At 39.7% G+C, this 12,211-nt stretch overlaps 1 protein-coding gene across 1 annotated transcript in view; it reads right to left on the bottom strand.

The window, feature by feature from the left end:
* The window catches only part of STPG2 (sperm tail PG-rich repeat containing 2), a 243,558-nt gene that overhangs the window by 195,882 nt on the left and 35,465 nt on the right, over positions 1 to 12,211 (bottom strand). The window contains exon 7 of the mRNA XM_063310735.1: positions 1,552 to 1,656. Coding sequence (XP_063166805.1) covers positions 1,552 to 1,656 — 105 coding nt within the window. The remainder of the gene's footprint in view (positions 1 to 1,551; positions 1,657 to 12,211) is intronic.

Raw genomic sequence — 12,211 nt, 5'->3', positions numbered from 1 at the left:
TCATTTGGAACAACAATTATCAATCGTTTGGCAATCGTTTGGAACAACAGGCTTCAACTGAACCCTGGTAAGACAGAGTGGCTGTGGATTGATGGCCCCTTGGGTTCCAGGAAGTTGTCTTCTTTGGTTCTGGATGGGGTGGCACTTCCCCACTTGGAACCAGTGCGGAACCTGGGGGTCCTCCTGGACTCACGACTCCTGCTCAAAGAGCAGGTGGCAGTCGCAGCCAGGAGGGCCTTTGCACATCTTTGGGTGGTGCACCAGCTATACCCATTCCTGGACCAAGATGCCCTCTGAACAGTCACTCATGCCCTTGTCATCTCCCATATAGATTATTGCAATGCGTTCTACATGGGGCTACCCTTGAAGAGTATTCGGAAGCTTCAGCTTGTTCAGAATGCGGCTGCGCGAACAGTTACCAGTGCTGTAAAATCAGCCCATGTGACACCACTGTTACATGAGCTGCATTGGGTACCAGTTTGCTTCCAGGTCCAATTCAAGGTGTTGGTTATTACCTTTAAAGCCCTACATGGCATGGGACCAGGGTACCTGAGGGAACATCTCATCCCCATAACATCGACCCGCCCCACCCAGTCAGGCAGGGAGGGCATGCTACGGACCCCATCAGCAAAGGAATTTCATCTAGCAGGGTCCAGGAGGCAAGCCTTCTTCGCAGTGGCGCCCACCCTTTGGAATACCTTGCCCCCGGAGTTGAGACGGGTCTCCTTGCTCTTGGACTTCCGGAAGAAACTGAAGACCTGGTTCTTCCGCTTTGCTTGTGAGGGAGATAGCGACAGCTGCACCCAGGGATGGCTGGTGCCATGGCACCCCGTAGTGATTGTGTTCCATCTCCACTTGGATTTTATATTCGTTTTCTATTTATATTTTAATGGTAAATTAGGTCGATATGTTTTTAGTGTCATTTTATTGTAAACAGCCCAGGGTCCCCCACTGGGGGAGATGGGCGGTGACATAAATTTAATAAATAAATAAATAAATTTTGAATGGACATATCCATTCTCTGTGCAGTGCCATGCATGCAGAAGCTGCTAGAACACACTGGAAAGCATACTGTAGTTTTGTATAATATTACTATAAGAGCAGAACCATTAACAGATTGATGGTCCTCAACGCTCAGGAATGTTTGCTAGATTTTGAAAGGCCACATTTATCTCAATTCATAGGCAGAAAAGAACGAGAGAGAGAGAGAGAGAGAGAAACTAAAATTTTTACATGGAATATAACTGATCTTTGGCTGCAATTGTGTTTTGGGACTGATGTATATCTAATGTACATCTAATTATGGACCTGATAAATAACGTAATGCATAATTAGAATTTATAGGAACTTCTGTGTAAATAGTCTGCCTGCTGCCATTATGTTCTATTTAATGCATTTGTATAGAAGTATGGCAAATAAACCACTGCACATTTTCCTCCAGAAACAAAAGCCCATAAAACTGTCCTTCAAATTTCTCAAAGATGCCAACAACAATGTTATAAAAAAGAAAACATTGCAAATAGAAAAGAAGTACTGTACAGTACTTTTTACCTGAGAAAGAGAAAGAAAAGGAGCACGGCGAGCTTCACTTTCTGTAATTCTACCCGCCTTCTCAAAATGGCTTTTTATGTCATATTGGCCAGGACCTGGAACACCCTGCAAAACAGAAAAACAAATAGAGGATTAACATCCAAACACATGACAGGCACTAGGGTTTGCAGGGAGATCTAACTCTGAAAGATTACTGTACGAATCCAGAACAAGAAACACAAAACAGAAAAGGCAGAATAAAAGCCACAAAACCAAAAGAAAAGCTCCACAGAATGACCTGCTTCTGAGTTTCCTTCCATTGTCAAGTGATTTTTTAAAAATATATTAACATTTATGGAGTAAAATTCCAGTTATTATTGCTTGTATCACTTGTAATACAACTGAACAAGCAAATGTCAAGTCCAAAAAAAGCCACCAAAACAGCCCCACTCAATCATATGTTCCTCTGCATCTGCTGGGTGCCCCAAAGCTGCTCTTCTCTTTGGTCTCACCTTAGGTTGCAAACTGAGAGTCATATCACATGAGTTAGGAAGGCTTGCTATGATAAAAATTCTGATAGGATGGATGGGTGGATGAACGGGATAGAAAGAGACAGACAGACACAGCTGTCAGAATGTTGAGAAGAAAACATGGGTGTCCAGCCCAGGCATCTCATGGATCCAGAGGATTTCTAGAGAGCACTGGGGTTGATGCTCAGCAATCTGACAAGCACTTTCTAGCAACAGATGGTGACCCAGGTTCTCGACATTTCTCCTGAACCATCTCTTCCTGTGTGCCAATCCTGGAGCACAAACTGGTTTATCAAAAAGCTCCAGTAGATGAAGCACCAGAAATTATACTTGGAGAGTTAGTGGCAGAAAGCCAATAATGAACCTGAGTATAAATACAAGTTCAAGTTTAAGTCTACACGATGACAATAATGGAGATGAAATGCCAATGTGACTCCTCCTTATTGTCACATAGTGTCAGCAGGCTGTCAGCTAGCTGCCTTATTTAGTGTAATGAATTCCTTCTTGGAGGAATGTTTAGGAGTTGCTCCTGCTTGGCAACTGTACCCATTTTGCTCAGCATTTTACCAACAAAATTGTTCACATTCACCTAAGTCTTGACTTCTCCTGATTGTCTAGCTGGGTTACTTGGGATATTACTAGCCTGTGGATTCCAAGGAAGTTGAGTATACTGTTTGGTATGATCCTGGACACTTACAAGTTTGCCCTTCCTGGCTCTTATATGGGCTTGGGTAGGTGGGGGGGGGGGCATGCACATCACTTCAGGAAGGGGTGATGCAGAAAGTCAGGATTCAGGCCTGGGCATGGTATGAGGATGGTATTGGCCAATCTAGTGAGCGATGTGACCTTGATGTGGCTACTGTACCCTAAGACACCAAGTGGACTTGGCCCTTTTAGACTTCTTGCAGCTTTCAATACCATTAACTAGAGTATCTTCCTAAGAGGGTTGGGGATTGGAGGCAAAATAGTTCCACTCCAACCTCAGAAGGCAGTTCCAATGGCAGTGGGGGAAGATGTCAGTCTAATGGCCCCTCTCTTATGGGTATCAAAAGGGTTGGTCCTCTCATCACTGCTGCTTAACATTTATACAAAGTGACTGAGAGGTATCACCTGGCATTTATGGTATGCTACCATCAATATGCTGATAACACCCAGCTTTATATTGCCACTTTTGGCCCAGCTGGAGATGAAAAATCTTTTCCAGTGTCTAGAGGGTGTTGAGGTCTGGCTGGGACAAAACAGGGTAAAGTAAACAGAGTTAATATTTATCATGTTGGTTCTCTATCAGTATTATCATTTGAGGGGCAATACCACCTTAGAGGAAGCAAGTCTGCAACTCAGGAGACCTCCTAGAATCATTGCTACTCCTGGATGGGCAGGTGGAGGCTGTGGACAAAAGGATCTTTGACCTAGAGAGAGAGAATATGGCTACAGCAACTCATGTCCTTACCATGTGGTTAGACTTCTGCAACGTGCTCTATATCTGGCTGCCTTTGAAGAATGCTCAAAAACTACAGTTGGTCCAAAACACAACAGCGCATACTGACTGGAGCTAGTTGCTATAGTTACATGTATCTTGCAGGCCATGCATTAGTTACCAATGGGTTTCCATATGCATTCAAAGTGCTAGTTTGACCAATGAAGTCTATATGGCTTGGCCCCCAAGCATTTTCAGGACTGCCTTTTCCAACTAAAGTTGATCCATCTGAGGAGATCCTCACAGAAGCTGCTTGTCGTACCCAAATTTCATGAGGGAGATGAAGCCAGCAAAAAGTGTTTTTCAGTCATGAGACTATACTCTGGAACAGCCTTCCTGTAGAAGCCACGTTGGCCCCTTCAGTACTGACCTTCCAGAAGGTAGTGAAGACTGTTCTATTCTGGAGCTCCTTTAGGGATGAATGTGCACCATCTGGAATCAGATTTTCTTGGCCTGTTGATTATTTGGTATTCTACATTGTGTCTGTTGGTTTTGATTAATGAAATTGAATTGGGCTGAATTAATTACTGTGGACATTTTATTGTTTTTAGATTGTTGTCAGTCACTGTAAAGCTGAAAAATTGAGCTGCATGCAAATGTTGTTGTTAGTTCTTTTTGGAAGGAAGGAAGGAAGGAAGGAGGGAAGGAAGGAAGGAAGGAAGGAAGGAAGGAAGGAAGGAAGGAAGGAAGGAAGGAAGGAAGGAAGGAAGGAAGGAAGGAAGGAAGGAGGGAGGGACAGTCCAGGGAAGAAATGGCAGACTGAAGATGGCTTTGTGAAAAGCAGAGCTGATGACTGTGGTGGAATGGAGAGCTGGCAAGTAGACCGGCTCTTTGATAATTCCCCTCCAGACAAAGAGAGAACCTGAGATTCCCAAAAGTGCTCCAGGCACTTGCTCCTCACGAGGAGACCACAAAACAGTGGTCTCTGGCGCGTTTAGAGCTCTGGAAGACAACAGAATAGCCATCTTGCTCAAACAGCAGTCGGCACCTTTGAAAGGACACTAAGTTTGCATACTTCCTTTTCTAATCAATTTTGGAAATTGCTTGTTAATAGCTTTTCTGCTATTAGGGTTCAGCTATTGGATCGACAAGTTTTACAGCACTGGGTGAGTTTCTTTCAATCCTTAGCAAAAGAAATCTTAACTACAAGTTCAATAACTTTAAAAATTTAGAAATTTTAGAAAGTTACAAGTGGACTAAGGGTCCAGATAAATTTGAAATAAGATTTTGGAATTAATTATAAAGAATCCTTCCCATGGAAAAATGCTTTTGTTTTGAATTTTAAAAAACATAGTCAGATAAGACTTTAAAAATTAGAGGAAACTAGAAGGAATTAAAGATTATAATTAAAGAGCACTCAGACTCAACTTACAGTTATAGAATGAAGCAAAATATTTTAACATTGGACATATTGAAGGATATCTTTGAACAGTGGATCTGAAGTTAATTGTAATAGTGTCTGCCTCTATAGATAGACTGTGTTTAAAAGATGTTATGGAAGAGGAACAAGTCCTACCTGACAAGATCAAGACTGATTTGAAAGTGGATTTAAAAATGACAGACTACAAGAATGACATGGAAAAAAGATGTTACACTGGACATACAAAATAAACTGGTTGATGTCTTAATAAATAAATAGGGATATACAAATAACAAACCAAGAGAGTGATGTGGATAATTTTCCTATATTGGATTTACAAGAGGCTTGTTAAAGTTTTGAAGAATTTTGTGAGAAAGGACAAAGAAAAAATGAAAAGAAATCAAGTTCGATTATGTTATTTGAAGGGACTGAAGAGCAAGGTTGTTAGAAGTAAAAGGAAGGGATATAAAGTTGTTTTATTTGATCAAGGTTAAAATAGATATGTTGTTATCTCTGGTAACCCTTAATGGTCTTTTGCCGGCACCAGGACTAAAATGATGATGCCTTATGGATTTGTTTCTACATAAAGAGATGGGATATGGGAAGAAGAGATCATTTGTTGTATTTTAAGAGAAGGTGATAAGTTATTAAAATTGTTCATACTTGTTGTGATGAAGGGGGAAGTCACTTTATATATTTATTTTCTTTTTCTTTACTATATTCTTATTTTTTCTTTCTTTTCTATTTCTCTATTTTTTCTCTTTTTTCTTCTTTTCTGCACCTTTTACTTATTCCTTTTATTCTTTTTTCATTTGTATTAGTTTTTACTGTTGTAACTGTAATCCTTAATAAAATTACAAGGAAGGAAGGAAGGAAAGAAGGATCTACAGCAGTCATGAAATGTAGCTAATTGAGAATACTTCTTGTTCAAAGAATACTTTGAAATACATTTAAATACATGCAAAATCGTATGATTATTAACCAAATATGATTCCATATAGCCTTAACTCAACTGAACCTTTTGCTAAATGGCTAAACTACCATTGCTTTTTAATAATGTAAAATAGGGGTCTCATGGCAGGTTGTATTAAGTTAATGAGAGAGCTTTGGATGTAGAAAGAATTTTAGTGACCAGTGTCCAATGCTTGGCTGGTTACTGTTTAAAACATGCTTTCTACCTCATAATGTAAGAAAGGTTTTCAACTGACAGTACTAATTTATAAAACCGCAACAAAAATTTTAGTTAACTCAAGGCTGAAATATATCCTGGGCTTCAATAAAGGAGGTAGACTTATGCTATATGGACAAAACTAAGGTACTTAAGTTCTAAAAGACTGAAATCAGCTAAATATGGTAAAAAGTATGCTATGTAGCTACGAGATTGAAGCATACTTTGGCAATCAATCAAATTATTTAAGGCGTAATATGTTCAGATTTAGGTTATGAATGATTCATGGTACAAAACATTGCCCTTGGAATATGTATCAATTGCCCTACCTGACAGAAACCCACAAACAGAATATTAATATATCAGCATGACATTCAGATTTCTGCCTTAAACATTTGTATAATAATAGTACATTTCTAAACCACCCTGAGAATTCACGCAAACACAAACATACATTTTTGTATTAGAAGCTTGTTAGCATTGCTTGATATATATCTGCCTTTTAGACAGAAAGGTAGACAGACTCATTAGGTAGGGAATTTTTGACAAAAGGAATAGAACTACCAGTAAAAGTATACTGTTAACGGAACTGAATATTATACTCGAGAAGTTATAAATATTAATAAGGAAATTAGCATCAAAATAAAATTAATCTTAGGACCTTACCTACTGAAAATTCCACCAGGAGATAAATATTTTATCCTTTTTAGGAAGACCTTCTCAGTAATCACTAATGAACCAAGATTACTATTTACCTTTCACAGTAGTCCTATCATTTTTCCCCCATTTAAACCTCTCTCCAGAACTTACACATCTTTTGCAGCACCACTGGTCTTTCTCATGTTCTGAAAGCCATTAATAAAACCAGAACACTATCCAATTAAAGGTCATCTGAAGTAAAAAAGGGAACTCATGAGCTCATTTTAAAAAAAGAAAAAAGTTAAACAGGTTTCATTCATTGAAAGTTATTTCCCTTTTGAGAAATAATCTGTCAGGAGGTTGGAAACTCTGGACCAAAAAACAGTCTCCCCCTAGGTGCTCCAATTCTTTTAGAACTCATCTTTGTTCTTTTATTTGTCATACCAAACTCACCGGGAGCCATTGAGAACCAAGCAGGCCCATTCATCTCCACAGCTAGTGGTGTACTTATGTGTGACAAAACAGACTATATCTATTTATCTGCTAAGTAAAACCACTTGAAACCCAACATCCAAGAGGAACTTGCAGTATTTACTGTGAACTTGTCCCTGCCTTGTCAGGAGATACTGGCAGAACCCTGTCAGGACAGCTTTTTCAATCCTTTCCTCAAAGCAATCTTCCCATAAATTAATTTGCTGACTAGGACTCTACAAATTCAGTTTCTTTAGGATCCATACAATAATACAAAAGCACTGTTTTAGAATGCTTGGGAGGTCAAAATACCATGGATACTTGTAGATACGCTGAGAATTTTAGGCGCCAAAATATACCCAAAAAATTGGGTTCAGCTTAGCCGTGGATGGACTTATCTATGAGTATATATGGTAATACTTTTTTAAAAGTGCCCATCCATGAATAATCTCACCCTTGAACTTTTAACCAAAATACCATGAAAAATGTGCCACCCACAGATAGGCTAATTGTGAAAATTAAAACATACAAAAATTTCTAGGGTCATCTTATTCACGGGTAGCTCATTTTTCATGCTATTTTGATTAAAAATTCAAGAGTTGGATTATCTGTGGATGGGCTTATACTGTATACAAGTATATATAGTAAGCAGTTTTGAGCTGAATGAGCACTTGTGTTCATCTTGACAAAATATTAACCACTATAAGTAACAGTAGTCATTCGGCTTAGCAGTAAAAAATAATCTAAATTATTCCAAAATAAGGTGGAAAGGAAAATGGATCTTTGAAGATACTTTCAGGGAATATGGATAAGTCCAAAATGAAGTGGGTTTTAGAATCAAAAGCAGAAGTGACACTGGGTTATTACAAGTTCCTTATGTAACTGTGTTTATGTAAGATATACATGGCCAACTACGAAAGGAAAAAAAGTGCAAGATCTGAAGACAGAATAGCATGTTTGCATGGAAAAAATTCTTTAATTTGAGAAAACTGTCATGCAACAATGCTGATGAGCCTCTGGGAACAGCTTCCGTTGCATCAGAAGAAAGTCATTTTAATTGGCTTAAAAATTGAAGCATTCACCCGAGCCATTGCCTCAATTTATTTTTCTCAAAAAGATAAAAATTAAAAATGCTGCTTTACATCCTCAGTATAGTTGATGACAATGTTCTCAATACACTTTTATCTCCAGGGAAAAAAGCAACACATTCAACATAATTTTACAGTAATTCAAATATGAATACTTGTGAAAAACGTATTGTAGCAGCCAATTTACTGTAACATAAAGAGAGGTTCTGTGGCTCATCAAAATTTTCATTTTATTTTCTGTATCTCAAGTTCATTGATAACAGACAGATTAGTGTACTGAAATGTCAAGCTTACTGGTATTAACACCCAAGATTTAGTGTTAGACTTACACTGAGATAAACTATTGAACATTCAAAAACAGAGGGCAGAAAACACCAAAAAATATGCCCTGTCTAGATGCTGAAGCAAAGGAACACAGCACTGTTATGGATTGTTCCCAATAGGTATTGCCAGAATAACATAATCAAATGTGTTATACCATTGCTGTGGGCAGAGAATTCATAAAAGACAGAAAAAGCACAAGAGAAAGGAATAGTCCGCTGTCAGTCTGCATTTATAACTTGATCCATCAAAAAAGAGAAGCATATCTCAGAGGAAGTTACTTCGTTTAGACTGTATTTCTATTAATTGGTGTAAGTGAATTAAAAATTGGTCTGCCGGTATTACTTAGCAGTTCAGGGTAGACGCAAATTCACAGGACATCTTCCAATAATTCAGTGACAGAGTAGGTGGCAGGTAGATCCCCATTCAAATCTCACCCATGCCATTAACTACCTGTATACACATTAGGGCACTGGTGGCATAGCCAATGATGAGAAATTTATTTATCAAATTTATATGGCTGCCCATCTCACGAAAAGTGACTCTGGGCGGTGTATAATAATCCAATAAAAATGACACATATTTAAAACAATAATTATAAAAATATAAAAAGCAGTATTAAAGATTAAATATTATTAAAAACAGAACATACAAACCCCAGGCAGAGAAAGCGTATATCCACCTCAGTAGTGGAGCCATCTAGACTTTTCTCTGGTTCCCTGGAACCCCCGGGCCTGGTGACATAACCAGGTCTTCTTGAGGGACTTCTGGAACATCCTGGAGTTGTGGCTTAGCATATCTGAGGTCACAGATTCCCAGCTTAGATAAATAACTATCTGTCCCTCAGATAAGAAACTATTCTCTGACCAGATTCTTATTTGCTATACAAAAAAGTACTGACTCACAAGGTTGTTGTAAAGGCTAACAAGATTATAGATACATAGCACTTTTGTCTTCAGCAAAGGATCGTTACCTTGTCGTGGTGCTGGAGCTTGAGCACCTCAATGATGCCATGAGCTAAACCATGAAGGGCCACCCAAGACGGGAAGGTCATGACAGAGAGGTCAGACTAAATGCGATCCCTGCGGAAGGTAATGGCAACCCACCCCAGTATTCTTGCCGTGAAAACTAAATGGATCAGTACAACCAGAGATATGTCGGTATACCATCGGAAGATGAGACCCCCAGGTCAGAAGATGGTCAAAATGCTACTGGGGAGGAACAGAGGATGAGCTCAACTAGCCCCAGACGTGATGACGCAGCTAGCTCAAAGCTGAAAGGACAGCTAGCAGCCGACAGTGCTGGTGGTGAACGGCGAATCCGATGTTCTAAGGATCAACACACCATTGGAACCTGGAATGTAAGATCTATGAGCCAGGGCAAATTGGATGTGGTTATTGGTGAGATGTCAAGATTAAAGATCGACATTTTGGGCATCAGTGAACTGAAATGGACTGGAATGGGCCACTTCACATCAAATGACCACCAGATCTACTACTGTGGACAAGAGGACCACAGAAGAAATGGAGTAGCCTTCATAATTAATAGTAAAGTGGCGAAAGCAGTGCTTGGATACAATCCAAAAAACGACAGAATGATCTCAATTCAAATTCAGGGCAAGCCATCTAACATCACAGTGATCCAAATATACGCCCCAACCACAAATGCTGAAGAAGCTGAAGTAGAGCAGTTCTATGAGGATCTGCAGCACCTACTGGACAACACGCCTAAAAGATATGTTATTTTCATCACAGGAGACTGGAAGGCTAAGGTGGGCAGTCAAATGACACCTGGAATTACAGGTAAGTATGGCCTGGGAGAACAAAACGAAGCAGGACATAGGCTGATAGAATTTTGCCAAGACAATTCACTCTGCATAACAAACACTCTCTTCCAACAACCTAAGAGACGGCTTTATACATGGACTTCACCAGATGGACAACACCGAAATCAGATTGACTACATCCTTTGCAGCCAAAGGTGGCGGACATCTCTACAGTCGGTAAAAACAAGACCTGGAGCTGACTGTAGTTCCGATCACGAACTTCTTCTTGTACAATTTAGGATCAGACTAAAGAGATTAGGGAAGACCCACAGATCAGCTAGATATGAGCTCACTAATATTCCTAAGGAATATGCAGTGGAGGTGAAGAATCAATTTAAGGGACTGGACTTAGTAGATAGGGTCCCGGAAGAACTCTGGGCAGAAGTTCACAACATTGTTCAGGAGGCGGCAACAAAATACATCCCAAAGAAAGAGAAAACCAAGAAGGTAAAATGGCTGTCTGCTGAGACACTAGAAGTAGCCCAAGAAAGAAGGAAAGCAAAAGGCAACAGTGATAGGGGGAGATATGCCCAATTAAATGCAAAATTCCAGAGGTTAGCCAGAAGAGATAAGGAATTGTTTTTAAACAAGCAATGTGTGGAAGTGGAAGAAGACAAAAGAATAGGAAGGACAAGAGACCTCTTCCAGAAAATTAGAAAGGAGATGAAGGCATCCCAGCTGAACTATTCAAAATCTTGCAAGATGATGCTGTCAAGGTAATGCATGCTATATGCCAGCAAATTTGGAAAACACAAGAATGGCCATCAGATTGGAAAAAATCAACTTATATCCCCATACCAAAAAACGGGAACACTAAAGAATGTTCAAATTATCGAACAGTGGCACTCATTTCACATGCCAGTAAGGTAATGCTCAAGATCCTGCAAGGTAGACTTCAGCAATTCATGGAGCGAGAATTGCCAGATGTACAAGCTGGGTTTAGAAAAGGCAGAGGAACTAGAGACCAAATTGCCAATATCTGCTGGATAATGGAAAAAGCCAGGGAGTTTCAGAAAAACATCTCTTTCTGTTTTATTGACTATTCTAAAGCCTTTGACTGTGTGGACCATAACAAATTGTGGCAAGTTCTTAGTGGTATGGGGATACCAAGTCATCTTGTATGCCTCCTGAAGAATCTGTATAACAACCAAGTAGCAACAGTAAGAACAGAGCACGGAACAACGGACTGGTTTAACATTGGGAAAGGAGTATGGCAGGGCTGTATACTCTCACCCTACCTATTCAACTTGTACGCAGAACACATCATGCGACAAGCTGGGCTTGAGGAATCCAAAGCTGGAGTTAAAATCTCTGGAAGAAACATTAACAATCTCAGATATGCAGATGATACCACTTTGATGGCTGAAAGCGAAGAGGAACTGAGGAGCCTTATGATGAAGGTGAAAGAAGAAAGTGCAAAAGCTGGCTTGCAGCTAAACCTCAAAAAAACCAAGATTATGGCAACCAGCTTGATTAATAACTGGCAAATAGAGGGAGAAAATGTAGAAGCAGTGAAAAACTTTGTATTCCTAGGTGCAAAGATTACTGCAGATGCTGACTGCAGTCAGGAAATCAGAAGACGCTTAATCCTTGGGAGAAGAGCAATGACAAATCTCGATAAAATAGTTAAGAGCAGAGACATCACACTGACAACAAAGGTCCGCATAGTTAAAGCAATGGTGTTCCCTGTAGTAACATATGGCTGCGAGAGCTGGACCATAAGGAAGGCTGAGTGAAGGAAGGTAGATGCTTTGGAACTGTGGTGTTGGAGGAAAATTCTGAGAGTGCCTTGGACTGCAAGA

The sequence above is a fragment of the Candoia aspera genome, chromosome 8 (assembly GCF_035149785.1).
Source record: "Candoia aspera isolate rCanAsp1 chromosome 8, rCanAsp1.hap2, whole genome shotgun sequence".
Taxonomy (NCBI): domain Eukaryota; kingdom Metazoa; phylum Chordata; class Lepidosauria; order Squamata; family Boidae; genus Candoia; species Candoia aspera.
This window is presented reverse-complemented; position numbering and strand designations above follow the sequence as displayed.